Source organism: Gekko japonicus, unplaced genomic scaffold (assembly GCF_001447785.1).
Source record: "Gekko japonicus isolate JY-2015 unplaced genomic scaffold, Gekko_japonicus_V1.1 scaffold37, whole genome shotgun sequence".
In the NCBI taxonomy this organism is placed as follows: domain Eukaryota; kingdom Metazoa; phylum Chordata; class Lepidosauria; order Squamata; family Gekkonidae; genus Gekko; species Gekko japonicus.
In genome coordinates, this window is record NW_015171503.1 from 2,712,292 (window position 1) to 2,724,413 (window position 12,122).

The 12,122-nt window shown below is 47.3% G+C and overlaps 1 protein-coding gene across 2 annotated transcripts in view; it reads right to left on the minus strand.

Moving 5' to 3' along the window:
* SYNGR1 (synaptogyrin 1) overlaps positions 1-2,227 on the minus strand; it is a 36,561-nt gene extending 34,334 nt beyond the window's left edge. The window contains exon 1 of one of the 2 annotated variants that reach the window (XM_015419222.1): positions 1,693-2,227. In XM_015419222.1, the coding sequence (XP_015274708.1) occupies positions 1,693-1,794 (102 nt within the window). In that variant the 5' untranslated portion in view covers positions 1,795-2,227. The remainder of the gene's footprint in view (positions 1-1,692) is intronic. The other variant, XM_015419221.1, reaches the window with a different exon arrangement.
* Positions 2,228-12,122: the final 9,895 nt, after the last annotated feature.

Sequence of the window (12,122 nt, forward strand, 5' to 3'; positions counted from 1 at the left end):
ACAAAAAGGTTCTTCCAGTATGTTATGACGGATTGCAGAGCCAGATACAGAATGACTGGTAAAGGAACTCTAGCACACTGTGCTGTGCTGTAAAATAAGCTCACCAGGAGATGCTAACTCATCTTCTGTCTTCTCAAGGCCCTGCTAGAATTCTGTAGGGCTCGCCCTCTTTTCTCCCAACACCAGCTTCAAAGTAAAGTGCAGCAAGGGAGGGACATAACATTGGACAAAAGTGGGTGGAGACACATGTATGGTACTCGTGAAATAAGAAACTCAAGAGCAAAAATTTCTGTTGGCTTAATCTTATCAACTGTAACCGGCTAAGTGAGTCTCACCTCTCAACTTCTGCCTTTCAATAAATCTCCCCCTATCTAAGCCAACTTTGTTCATAATAACTTGGAGAGGCATCTCTTCTCCTTGGTCAGCTCCACTATACAGCTGCCGCCGCCGCCTCCTCTTCTCCCTCCAAACTCCCCTAGGAAACAAATCCCTCTCTAGCTTCAAGGTTTGCAGCCTGCTGTCTTAATCCCAATGACCTTCTTGCTTATGCTGCAAGCACATAGGCAGCCATGGCAAGAATGTCACGAGATAAGCAACCTCCCCCCCCCTCTACAGCTATCCCAAGGGAAATAGATGACAAAGGGGGGGGGGACCCTTCCTGCCTGATCCCATGGAATGCATCTTTTCTTTAATCATACAGAAGAGACGCTGTTATGTGAAAACTATTGCACATTAAAAGTGGGGGTAAATGTGGTGAAGACTTGGAATGGGTGACTAAAAGCTAGGAGAGCTTGCATTTTACCTAACATCTCCCTTGCTTCCTTACCCCCCAACCCACCTACACCCACAAGTAAGAGATAAGGGTACAGTTAGAAAAAAAGGGTTATGATGCAGAATCACACTGGCAATTCTGTCCTTCAACTTTCCCCAGTATTACAGCTCATCCTGTTCAAAAATTAAAACAGGTCTAGCCCTTTTTTAAAAAAACTGCCTGTGATTTTGGAGAAATCACAATACAGAAAGCAAAACTGTTCCTTGCTCTATGTGATAATTCCATCCTGTGACATGTAAGTGACAGAGAGCAGGGGACCCTTAATGCACTTCTTAGCTGGCTTCTTTCATTGCAACCCCTCTCCCCCTCACTAAACACACACACACAACAGAGCAGCCCCGGTTTATACACCACGCTGGTACTGCGGGCGAGAGACCACATCACACCAGCCGCAGAAAACCGAGAAGGAAGAAGCAACCCGAGCCGGGGGTTCCATGAGGGGCACCGCCTCGCTCCCATTTTAGAGGTCATTTTGCGCCCCCGTTACCACCGCTTCGAGAGCACCTTGCCACCCCCACAGGTAGGGGGAACTGCCCACTCCCCGTTAAGACAGAAGGGAGAAACCCAGGCAGTGGCCCTCAAGAGGCCCGCGAAGGCTGGGCAGTACTACTAATCCTATTCCCCTACCAGGAGGGCCTTGCCGCCTTCTTCTCTTCCTCCTCCCCCAAGCGCTGCTGAATGTCAGCTCTCGCTCGTCTGGGCTGCACGCATACAAGGGGCGCGGGCAACAGCCAAACTAGCCTCACCCAAAACAGCAGAGCAAGACTTTAGCCCATTTTGGAGGGAGTGCTCCGACCGTCTTTGCTTAACTTGCCGTCGCGGGGGCAGACCCGAAGCAGCCCGAGACGCGTCCTCCTTACCCAGGAAACCATCCGGAGGATGGTGTGAGGTTGCCGGATGAAGGTCTGCAGGTCGAAAGCGCCCCCGGCTTTGCCAGCCCCATACGCGGCGCCAGCTTCCATCCTCGGAGGAGCCCCGTGGCAAAGACCTGCTGCCGCCGAGCTACCTTCTTCTCGTTCTCTCGGCTGCTCACGACCACCAAAGTTTATCGCAGCGAGGATGGGGGAGGGAGGAGGCGGGTGGGCTGGCTGGGGGTGAGAGCCCCGCCAACGCACGCTGTGTAGGGGCCGTGTTAAACGAAGGCAGCTTGGCAAAGAGTGACGCTGCACAGACGAAAGGCCGTCGAGAGAGCTAGCAGCAGGGCATGTGGTAGCGCCGGCTCTCACGCAGCGCCGGGTGGGCTGGAGGACGAGAGAAGGGGAGAAAAACAACACGACCCGACAGGCAGAGCAGCGGGCTCCTGCTTGGCTCAACCTGGCGCGTTCCCGCTTCGCAGCAGCCGAGAGGCGGGCGCGCGCACCAGAGCGGAGGGGGAAAGAGCGCGCCCGCGTGCACTTCCAGCCCCGGCGGCTTAGAGGGGGCGGGGCAGGCGAGCGTTGACGGGCCACTGCAGAGCTGTGGGGGCGGCCCTGGGGAGGTGTCGGTCTCGTGGGGAGGCTTAGTCCGCGCTGGCTGTTTTCTTAAGGGACTTTTGGATAGATAACTATGGCTGCTCCAAGTGCCCTTCAGCAAATTATGATGGGGAAACGGTGGGCTGTCCCTCCTCATCCCCCCAGTCAGACAAAAACCAGCCTATGGAAACCCTTCAGAGCATTTTAAAGTAAACTTAAAGACACGACTGTTGACATTTGCCAGGTCACACACCATTCCGCCTTTGCTCTAGGAGTCTAGTGGCGCCTGAAAGACTAATAAAATATATTCCAGCATAAGCTTTAAAGAGTTAGAGCATCTGTTGAAGTGAGTTCTCAGGAAAGCTTAAGATGCAATATGTGTTGTTATTCTTTAAGCTGCTGCTGGGCTCCTGTTTCATTTTGCTCAAGCAGACTGAGACAACTACCCCCCTGGAATCATCTACAGTAGTGGTTTGCTGCCTGCTTGCTATGAATGGACCTATGGGTCTGTCACTATGTGTTTGGGCATGCCTAGACAATGGACATTGTCTACTGGGACTCAGAGCCTAATGACAAAAGGATGTTAATGTTTGTTTCTCAGTGGGTGGTAATTGCACAGAGATGGTCCCCTGATAGCTCAGTGAAGTATGGTACCCATCAGAGTTTAGGAAAGGCCATCTGTGTTTGTGTGTTTAAAAGAAAAAGGGTTGAGGCTGCTGTTGGTTGGATGGATTGATGGATGAAATGTCTTGGAGGGCAAAATCTCCACATCTGTTGTCAGGTAGCAGATCTGCTGTCCTGTAGGAGTTCCTTTTTGCCTTCACCTATACCAGTGATGGCGAACCTTTTAGAGACCGAGTGCCCAAACTGCCCCAAAACCCACTTTATCGCAAAGTGCCAACACGGCAATTTAACCTGAATACTGAGGGTTTGCTTTAGAAAAAAACAACTGATACATTAACTTAAGATGATCCAAACATAGTAAGGAAAGCAATCCCAAATGCTTTCATTTACTTAAAATTATTTGGCAGAGAATTCGACACTTTAATAATGGTCTGGGCCAGGCTGGGGCGATGGCACGCGTGCCCACAGAGAGGGCTCTGAGTGCCACCTCTGGCACCCATGCCATAGGTTCACCACCACTGACCTACACTATACTTGTAAATAAAGCAAGTAGGAAAATGCCACACGCCTACAGTGCATTCTTCCTCCAAAGGGAATCAGCACAGGTAGTTCACCCGCAGAGCTTCTCGCCACCCATAGTAAGGAGTCTGCATCAAGCTTTGGACCACAAAATTATGCCTTTACCAAATAGCATGCAAAAATGAAATATGATCATACAATGTGGATGAATGGCCATCTCTATATAGAACACATGGGACCAGTGAAAAGACGTCCACTAGACAAGATGAGGCAGCCCATCTCAGGAAGCACATTATTAAAGAACAGCAAATTTATTTCATTTAGCATTATATTTTTATCATACTGTGCCTTCCTATTTGGATTTTCTGCCCCACCCCCAGGGTTTCACAGGCAGCCTCTAGACTGAAAGAGCTGTACAAGGAAGGTCACTCTATCAATTTTTATCACATCCTTCCTCCAAGAAACTCTGGTTGGTGTACATGGTACCCCCTGTTTTGTCTCCACAACAACCCTGTGAGGTAGTATTTCTTCACTCTGAAAAATAAAAATTATAAATTAAAAAAAAAAAGTTGAGAAAGAATGACTGGTCCAAAGTTTCCCAGTGAGTTTCATGGCAGAGAGGAGATCTGAACCTGAGTATGCCAGGTCCTACTGCAACACCCTAAGCACTATATACCATGCTGGCTACAAAGGTGTTACCTTTCCTTTGTATGAGAGATAGAAAGGGGTACCAATTGGCAAGTTTTCTACAGGCATGATTGGTTTTTCCCTTTTGGTTGCTAGATGAGGTTTTCTTCATATAATGGAGATAATAGGAGAGAGGCCAGTTTTTAGTATCTTTTAAAATGCATTCGATATGCTTTTTGCACCGGTTAGCTGACAGATGATTTTAACTTCCATTTTCAGGCTCAGCTATTCTAGATCTCAAAAGCAGCTTCTATAAATGCTACAGCTGAGTTTAGTCACCTTTTTTGTTTCCCATTCCCTTGTGTTATCTCATCAGAGAGAGAAGGTGAATAGTGACAGAGAGCTGGTTACCTTAGATCAGTCTTTATGTTTCTAAGAACTACCTACATTTTTGCAGGAGTCTTTGGTGCTCCTAATCACAAAATGGCAATTTGTGCAAAAATTATAGCGTTTTAGAGCAGGTCTGCAGTGTTAAGGTGGGGGAAAATTTCCTCTGCTGTTTTCCCAAAGAACCCTCTGCCCCCCGCCCCAACCTTATCCAGGCCAGGCCCCATCTGGAGTTCAGCAATCCTAGTGTACATGCATGTGAAGTAGTAGGAGGCGGTCAGATGGAGAATGATGCTGGTGCTGTCATTTTCCAATCTTGAGCAAAGTGTTTGTGTAAGGCTTCTTCTCCTTTGCACAAAGATGGAAAAAAACTGCTACAGTAGCTTTAAAAGGAAAGGTAATAAAGTAGAAGAGAAGAAGATATTGGATTTATACCTCACCCTTCACTCAGAGTCTCAGAGCGGCTTACAAACTCCTTTCCCTTCCCCTCCCCACAACAGACACTCTGTGAGGTAGGTGGGGCTGAGAGACCTCTGACAGAAACTGCTCTTTTTCAAGAACAGCTCCGACAGAACTATGGCTTGCCCAAGGTCATCCAGCAGCTGCGAGTGGAGGAGTGGGGAATCAAACCCAGTCCTCCCAAATTACAGCCTGCGCACTTAACCACTACACCAAACTGGCTCTCACACCACTGGAATAATTCTAACCCCATTGGATGAGGGGTAGAGAGCTATTTTTAACTGTTTGAAAAAGTGGGGCTAACCACTGTGGCTTGAGACATTTCTGGAGATTTGGGAGCCATGGGGAGAGCAGAGTTCAGGGAAGAAACCTAGTGGGGATGTGATGCCATGGAGTCTTCCCTTGAAATCCTGCCATTTCCTGCAGGGAAAACTGGGTTTTGTAGTTTGGAGATGAATTGTAATTCTGGAAGAACTTCAGACCACACCTAGATGTTGGTAACCGTTAGCTTCCATGGCAAAGGCAGGATTCAGACCTGAGTCTCCCGGATCCTAGTCCACCAGTCCACTCTCTACACCACACTGGCTCTCATTCCCTTGCAGAGGAGACTTGCTTAACTCACTCACCTGCGGAAGTGTGCTTGCACACAAAAGCTTATTCCTTGAATAGAACTTTGTTGGTCTTAAAGGTGTCCCTGGATTCAAACTTTGTTTCACTCATTGTGAGTGAGTTTTGATGGCAGAGTAAGAAGCTACTCTTTCAGAAGGCACTTGTGATAGTAACTGGTTTTGGCCACACTGGTTTTTTAAAATACATTTGGGGGGATTTTTTTTTTTATTATTACATTTTCTAAAAACCACAAAGAAACAAGGAAAGGTAACTGCAAACTACAGGTGAAAGTAAAGAAAAACCACTAAAAACCCAAGAGATGGTGGTCATTCACAATGCTTACAAAATTAGCTTCGAATTTTAAAAAAGCTTATACTTTGCAACATTAAGTGAGTACACAATTCTTATTGCTTGTACTAGAATCTCCTGACTATATAAAGATCTCTATAGAGAAATGATTTAAATTCATTTAAAACAGAATCTAGAGAACAATCACAACTCATTTTTTGTCCTTTTTGTTTCTCAATCGATAGCTTAGTTTAGGGGCAGCTTCTCCCAGTTCAGAAACTGAGTCCTCATCAGAAGGTGCCAGTGCTCCTTCTTCTTCACTTCCCTTGCTGCTGCCATCTTCATCTTTATCTTCTTCACCTGCTGGACCGACATGTTGATGTAGAAATTCGTGTGCCTTTACAACAGAGTCAATTTTTTCTTTCTTGCCTTTAAATTTGAAAAGCATGACTTCAGGAACACTCCATCTGTAGGGGACATCGTTTTTCTGTAAGAACAGTACCAAGTCTCTGTATTTCTTTCTCTTTTTCCTTAATTCAAATAGAATATCCTTCAAAACTCTTATTTCTTTGTCTTTGGTTTTCAGGGTGGCTCCATTTCTTGCTTTCAATATTTGGTCTCTTACCGTACTTGTCTCCTGGAGAATCTCACCACAATCTCGCTGGGCAGATTATTCTTTTTTATGTAGTCAGAGTATGATCTATAGATCGTATCTATTTCATTTTGTAGAAAATCCACTTTTAAATCTGCAGCCGGACCCAATGCATCGCGCATAATCTGCTTCAAGTCTTCTCCTTCTGCTTCAGGGACCCCCTGGAATCTTAAGACATAGCTTGCCCTTTCCATTTGCAGATGTAAAAGTTGAGCCTCGTCAGTTGCTCTGTTTTTTCCCATCACCTGCATTTGTTTTTTAAGCTTCTGGGTTTTGGCATCCACTTTTTAAAGCTCTTGCTCCATTTTCTCTGTCTTTTTAGTAGTCTCATGTAACTGTCTTTGTCGTGCATCGAACTTCTTATGGAGCTATGTCATTTGTTCCAGCAGAGGGTGCAAAGCCTCAGTCAGTATATTTTGGAAGTCTATGGTAGTGTCCTGTCTAGGAACAGAACTCACTGGACTGGCATTTCTGGCAGGGAACTTCAGTTTCTGTTGTTTATCCTTCTCCTCCCTCCTCGGAGGCAGGGCCGACCCCAGCTTTTTTTTGCAGACTAGGCGAGGATACCTTCTGGTGCCCCGCCGCCCGGTGCGCCCACCAATTTTCAAACATAACTGCATTTTAGGATCCATCTTGAAAATAGCAACAGATGGGGGGAAGATCTGCATGCCATTAACAACTGTCTGGGCACATCTGTTCCCCACCAAACATCTCAAAAGCCTCATGTCTTAATTCTGAGAAGCCTGAAGGAACAGAAATCTTTTCTTCTGCCTCTAAAAAAAGCTTGACGTGCTCTCTCGGAGATAACCTTGCAGAGCATCTCTGCCCTTAGAAGCTGCCCAAGCTGCATCTGCAGAAGATGGCAGGCACACTAAATACTTGAATGGGAGACCTCCTTGGAATACCAGCAGTTGGGAAGCAGGGGCAGGCTTTATTCAGGCTTTATTTATACCTCTCTGAATGTCCTCCAGGCCCCCAGTAGGGGTCAGTCACCAGAGGTCACCATAACTTTCAGGGGCACACACACTCACACATATGAAATTTTTTTTAAAAAAAAACATAAGAAGGGAAGAAAATGGTTTCAGGCTTCCCTTCCATGGCATTTTTACCACCAGAAATGATGTTGGGGGGGCTGTTTTCCCCTTCCTCTGGCACGTGTCCATAGCACATGGAGCCTGAGAAAGGGACAGACAGCCCCCCACCCCGGTACCATTTCGGGTAGCAAAATCCTGCAGGAGGGAAGCCAAAAGCTCTCCCTTGCCCAAGCCCAAACAGAGACTGAGAGTTTTTGAATGATGAGTTGTGTGTATTGTGTGTATTGTGTACTATAGCCTTTAGCAAGGTCTCACTGCAAGATGTTACAACTGAAGATGCAACAACAGAGGTAATAAGGCTGGTGAGGTACACATCCATTTCTTTTGTTTTACTGTTATCAAGCATGTCCTGCAGGAATTTGAAGCAGTGGAGAAAACCTGTATGACCTGTTTCACCAGAGATAATACAGCAACCCATATTTACCTCTGGGGGGGGGGGGTTCTTATGTCTCCTGTACTACCCAAAACACTTGCTAGATGTTAGCTGTATCTGAAGAGCAGTGTTCCCTCTAAGCCTCCAACTCACACATTTTCGTCTTAGCTCAGGAAGGGATGGCTTCAGAGCCAACTAATGTATGCAGCAACCAAGTCACTCGCTCACAACTTTAATGCCAATAGATCACAAAATAGAATTTTTGCTCACAAGATTCCACAGCTTAGCACTGATCCTGGTGCTCTTGCTGGCAATTCTCTGCAACTGGGCTGTGTCGTCCAGAAGGGATCAACCCAACAGACAGAGGAATGGTGAGAAGCGAAGCTGGGGCGGCCCACCGGCGAGGAAAGGTGGGGAAGGGAGGAGCCCTGGAGACCGCAGGAGCAAGGAAAGGCAGAGGCAGGAGCAACCGAGAGGAAGGCAGCAAGGATAAGGGGCAGCAAGACGAGGGCCTCCCTCATGTGCACTCTCACTCACCCTTTGCATGGCTTTCATGATCAATGCCAGCTCATAGCGGGGCATCGTTTGAGATGGGGCTCAGGATCCTGAGAGCAGGAGAAAGCGGCTGTGCAAGAGGCGTGGAGACGACTACAGCGCCCAACTGACCCGGTCCCAGGCTGTACAGACAAGGAGTCAGCGGGCGTGTGTCACTGTTTAAAAGGAGCCGGCAGCAGCGCACACTGCCTGGGGCCACCCCCTTTTGCTCTTGTCAGGCGCCATGGCTGCTTCATGCTTTCCTTCTCCCCCCTGACTCCGCTCCCCCCTTTCCCTCCCTCCTCCACCCCTTCCTCGGTAAGCCAAGTGGTTCCCTTTCCCACCCAGCTCCTCGTCACTTTGAGCGGACAGCAGTGAGAGAGGGAAGTGTTCCCTCTGAGCCTCCAGCTCACACATTTTCATCTTAGCTCAGGAAGGGATGGCTCCAGAGCAATCTAATGTAGGCTTCTGGTGGGGGGCGGGGCGGGTGCAGTATGGCGCCCTGATGATCAGCCCACTCTAGACAAACGTCTAGTTCGCCTAGTGAGCGGGCCGGCCCTGCTCGGAGGCGCCATGTTTGAAAGTTGTTTACTTTTTAGAAAAAGTTATCAGTCAAGATCCTTTAAAGATGCTTGGTAAGTTCTCAAAAGTTCCTTATTATAGTCAATTCAGTTTTGCAATCCGCCCCCCTTTATAACTTCGTTTATCAGTTCAGCTTTTTTCTTTTCGAGGGGGAGTCCCCCCCCCCATTGATTTGTTAAGGGGAGGCTTTCAGCTTGGTTTCTGGTGTTTTCGCTTATACAATCACACACTTTTCAGCGTAGAACTCGCCCTTTGTGATCCACTCGCCCAGCCACCAAGCGCTTGTCCCGGTGTGCGTCCCTGTGTCCATTTCTGGAAATCAGTGCCGGGACCATCGGGGCAGGGATCGGCCTCCCTTCGCCAGCCAGTTGCTGGAGGAAGCGCCCTCCAAGCGCCCCATGGCTAGGAGCCCATCGCAAGGGCTCCGGGGGGGATGCGTACCATCACATTCCCTCCCATCCACCAATTCAAAACACACGTGTGATGACCCCTTATTTGGAGAGGTCTGGTTTTACTTTAAAAATGTTCTTTCTGGTTTGTTTTACTCTGTATATCCGGCTGCCACCAGGAAATTTATAAGGCTTTCCAAACCTTTATGCTTTACTATTTCAATAACAGGGTAGGTGGATCGATGTACTATGTGTTTCCTGGGAAGAATTTCTTTCAGAGTTGGTATTTTTAAATGAAAGAGGATTTATTGAAGTAATTCACAAATAAAAGATTAACTCGTTGTAACCAGGAAGGCTTAAATACTGAACAACTGCTTGGTGTAGCCCACACTTTTCCCTCTTACTGACAGGGATCTGGGCATGTCACTTTGTAACAATATTTTCCTTAGGACATATAGGTTTACTGTTTCTTATACATTCAACTTCAGCTTATAACTGTTTCAACACAGACGGCTTCTCTCACAGACTTCAGAACTTAACAACCCACACAGGGAAGCTTTTTTCTCATCTCTCATACATAGCTTGGGGCTTAACTCCCCTTCAACTCATACATAGCTTAACTGACTTAACAACTGTCATCTCACTAACTGTCTTAACTGTAACTCTTGACTGACATATCTGCTCATCCACACAGGGATAAGTCTCCTTCCCTCAGAGACAGAACTTAACTGACTTCTGCTTCTCTCCTTCAGAAGCTTAACTGACAAACTCAAACCCTTCATCAACTGTCATACCTAACAGACACTCCAGATAGACATTCCAATCATCCACACAGCATCCATTCCAAACCCCTCCCCCTCTCTGTCACTCACCAATCATACCACTTGCCGGTTTCAAGCACTCTAGATTATCACACAGCCAAGCAAACCAAACTTTTAAAGACACACACACACACACGAATAAACATGAAATCGCCACAACACGTCTCCCAGAGCTCCGGGAGAACGCGGCTGCCATTGAGGAAGCCAAAACCGGAAGAAAAAATACATTTTGTGTGCTTGCCTGAAAGTCATGGTTGACTTCTGGTGACCCCTACTGGGGGCTGGGACGTTTTTCAGAGAGGTGGCTTGTTTAGCCTGCCTCTGTGTTCTGCCTCTGGTATTTCTTGGAGGTTGCCCTTCCAACTATTTGTCAAAGTCAGCCCCGGTTAGCTTCTGAGATCTGATGAGATCAGGCTTGCCTGGGCTATTTAAGTCAGGGCAGGTTTTAGCCACAATGTTGTTTTTCAGTGTGTTTTAAAACTTCCTTTAAGTTAAGCTGTGTAGAGAAATCCCTCTACCAAAGAACTTATTCCAATATTTCAGTTATTTGTGACTGCTCTTTGTCCATGTGCAAGAGACATGTGTACAAGAGACTGTAGAGTAGCACTTAGTAGAAAGGAAGATGTTGAAGCTCCCAGCACAGAGCACTACTGCTCTTGGCTATGCTAATGAATGCGGTGGAAGCAAAACAATGAAGCAGCCTACTAGCTCAGGCCCTGCTGCCCAGTCACACTGCAAAAAGGCAGAGACTGCCAAGAGCCAAATGGCTGGAAGGTAAACTGTTCCTTTTTGGGATAGATCCAAATGTCCACCAGGTGCAATGAACTTCCCAGGTAGATTATGAATTCTTGGGACACAAGGAAAAGGCTCTCTTCGACTCCAGAACAACCTTTTATAGGGGCACAAGCCATAAACAACTAAGCTTTTATATAGGGACTCCATCTTGTCCACCTGAGAAGGGACAATGGAGGGAATACCCAGCCACGAGAATTAAGGTAATGCTGAACATCAAATGACTGCAACTTCATTTAAAGCTGGCCTGTCCTATATAGACATCATTGGTATAAGAAATAAGAGTAGGATATAGGGTTCCCCAGCTTTTTGGGGGGCAGAGCCTGGGGATAAGAACATAAGAGATGCCAATGTTGGATCAGGCCAAAGGCCCATCCAGTCCAACACTCTGTATCACACAGTGGCCAGATATACCAGTGCCATCAGGAGGTCCACCAGTGGGGCCAGGACATTAGAAGCCCTCCATAAGAACATAAGAGATGCCAATGTTGGATCAGGCCAAAGGCCCATCCAGTCCAACACTCTGTATCACACAGTGGCCAGAAATACCAGTGCCATCAGGAGGTCCACCAGTGGGGCCAGGACATCAGAAGCCATCCCACTATTGACCCCCCCAAGCACCAAGATGACAGAGTCCCTATCTATACTTTGTGGCTAATAGCCACTGATGGACCTCTGCTCCATATGCTTATCTAATTCCCTTTTGAAGCCGTCCATGCTTGTAGCCGCCACCACTTCCTGTGGCAGTGAATTCCAAGTGTTAATCACTCTTTGGGTGAAGAAGTACTTCCTTTTATCCGTTCTAACCCGACCGCTCAGCAATTTCATGGAGTGCCCACGAGTTCTTGTATTGTGAGAAATGGAGAAAAGTACCTCTTTCTCTACCTGCTCTTTCCCATGCATCTATATATCTAATTCCCAACTTTTTCCCAAAGTGCGGATCGCTAAATTAGCGCTCCGGGGGCAGCTGGGGGGGCGGGGGAGGTTTGTGCACACGTGGGCCAGTCCCCACATGTGCACAAAAATAAAAAAGTTGAAAAAAATTTCGGGGGGATGTTTAAATCCCCCCGAAAGTGCAAGAGCGTCTCC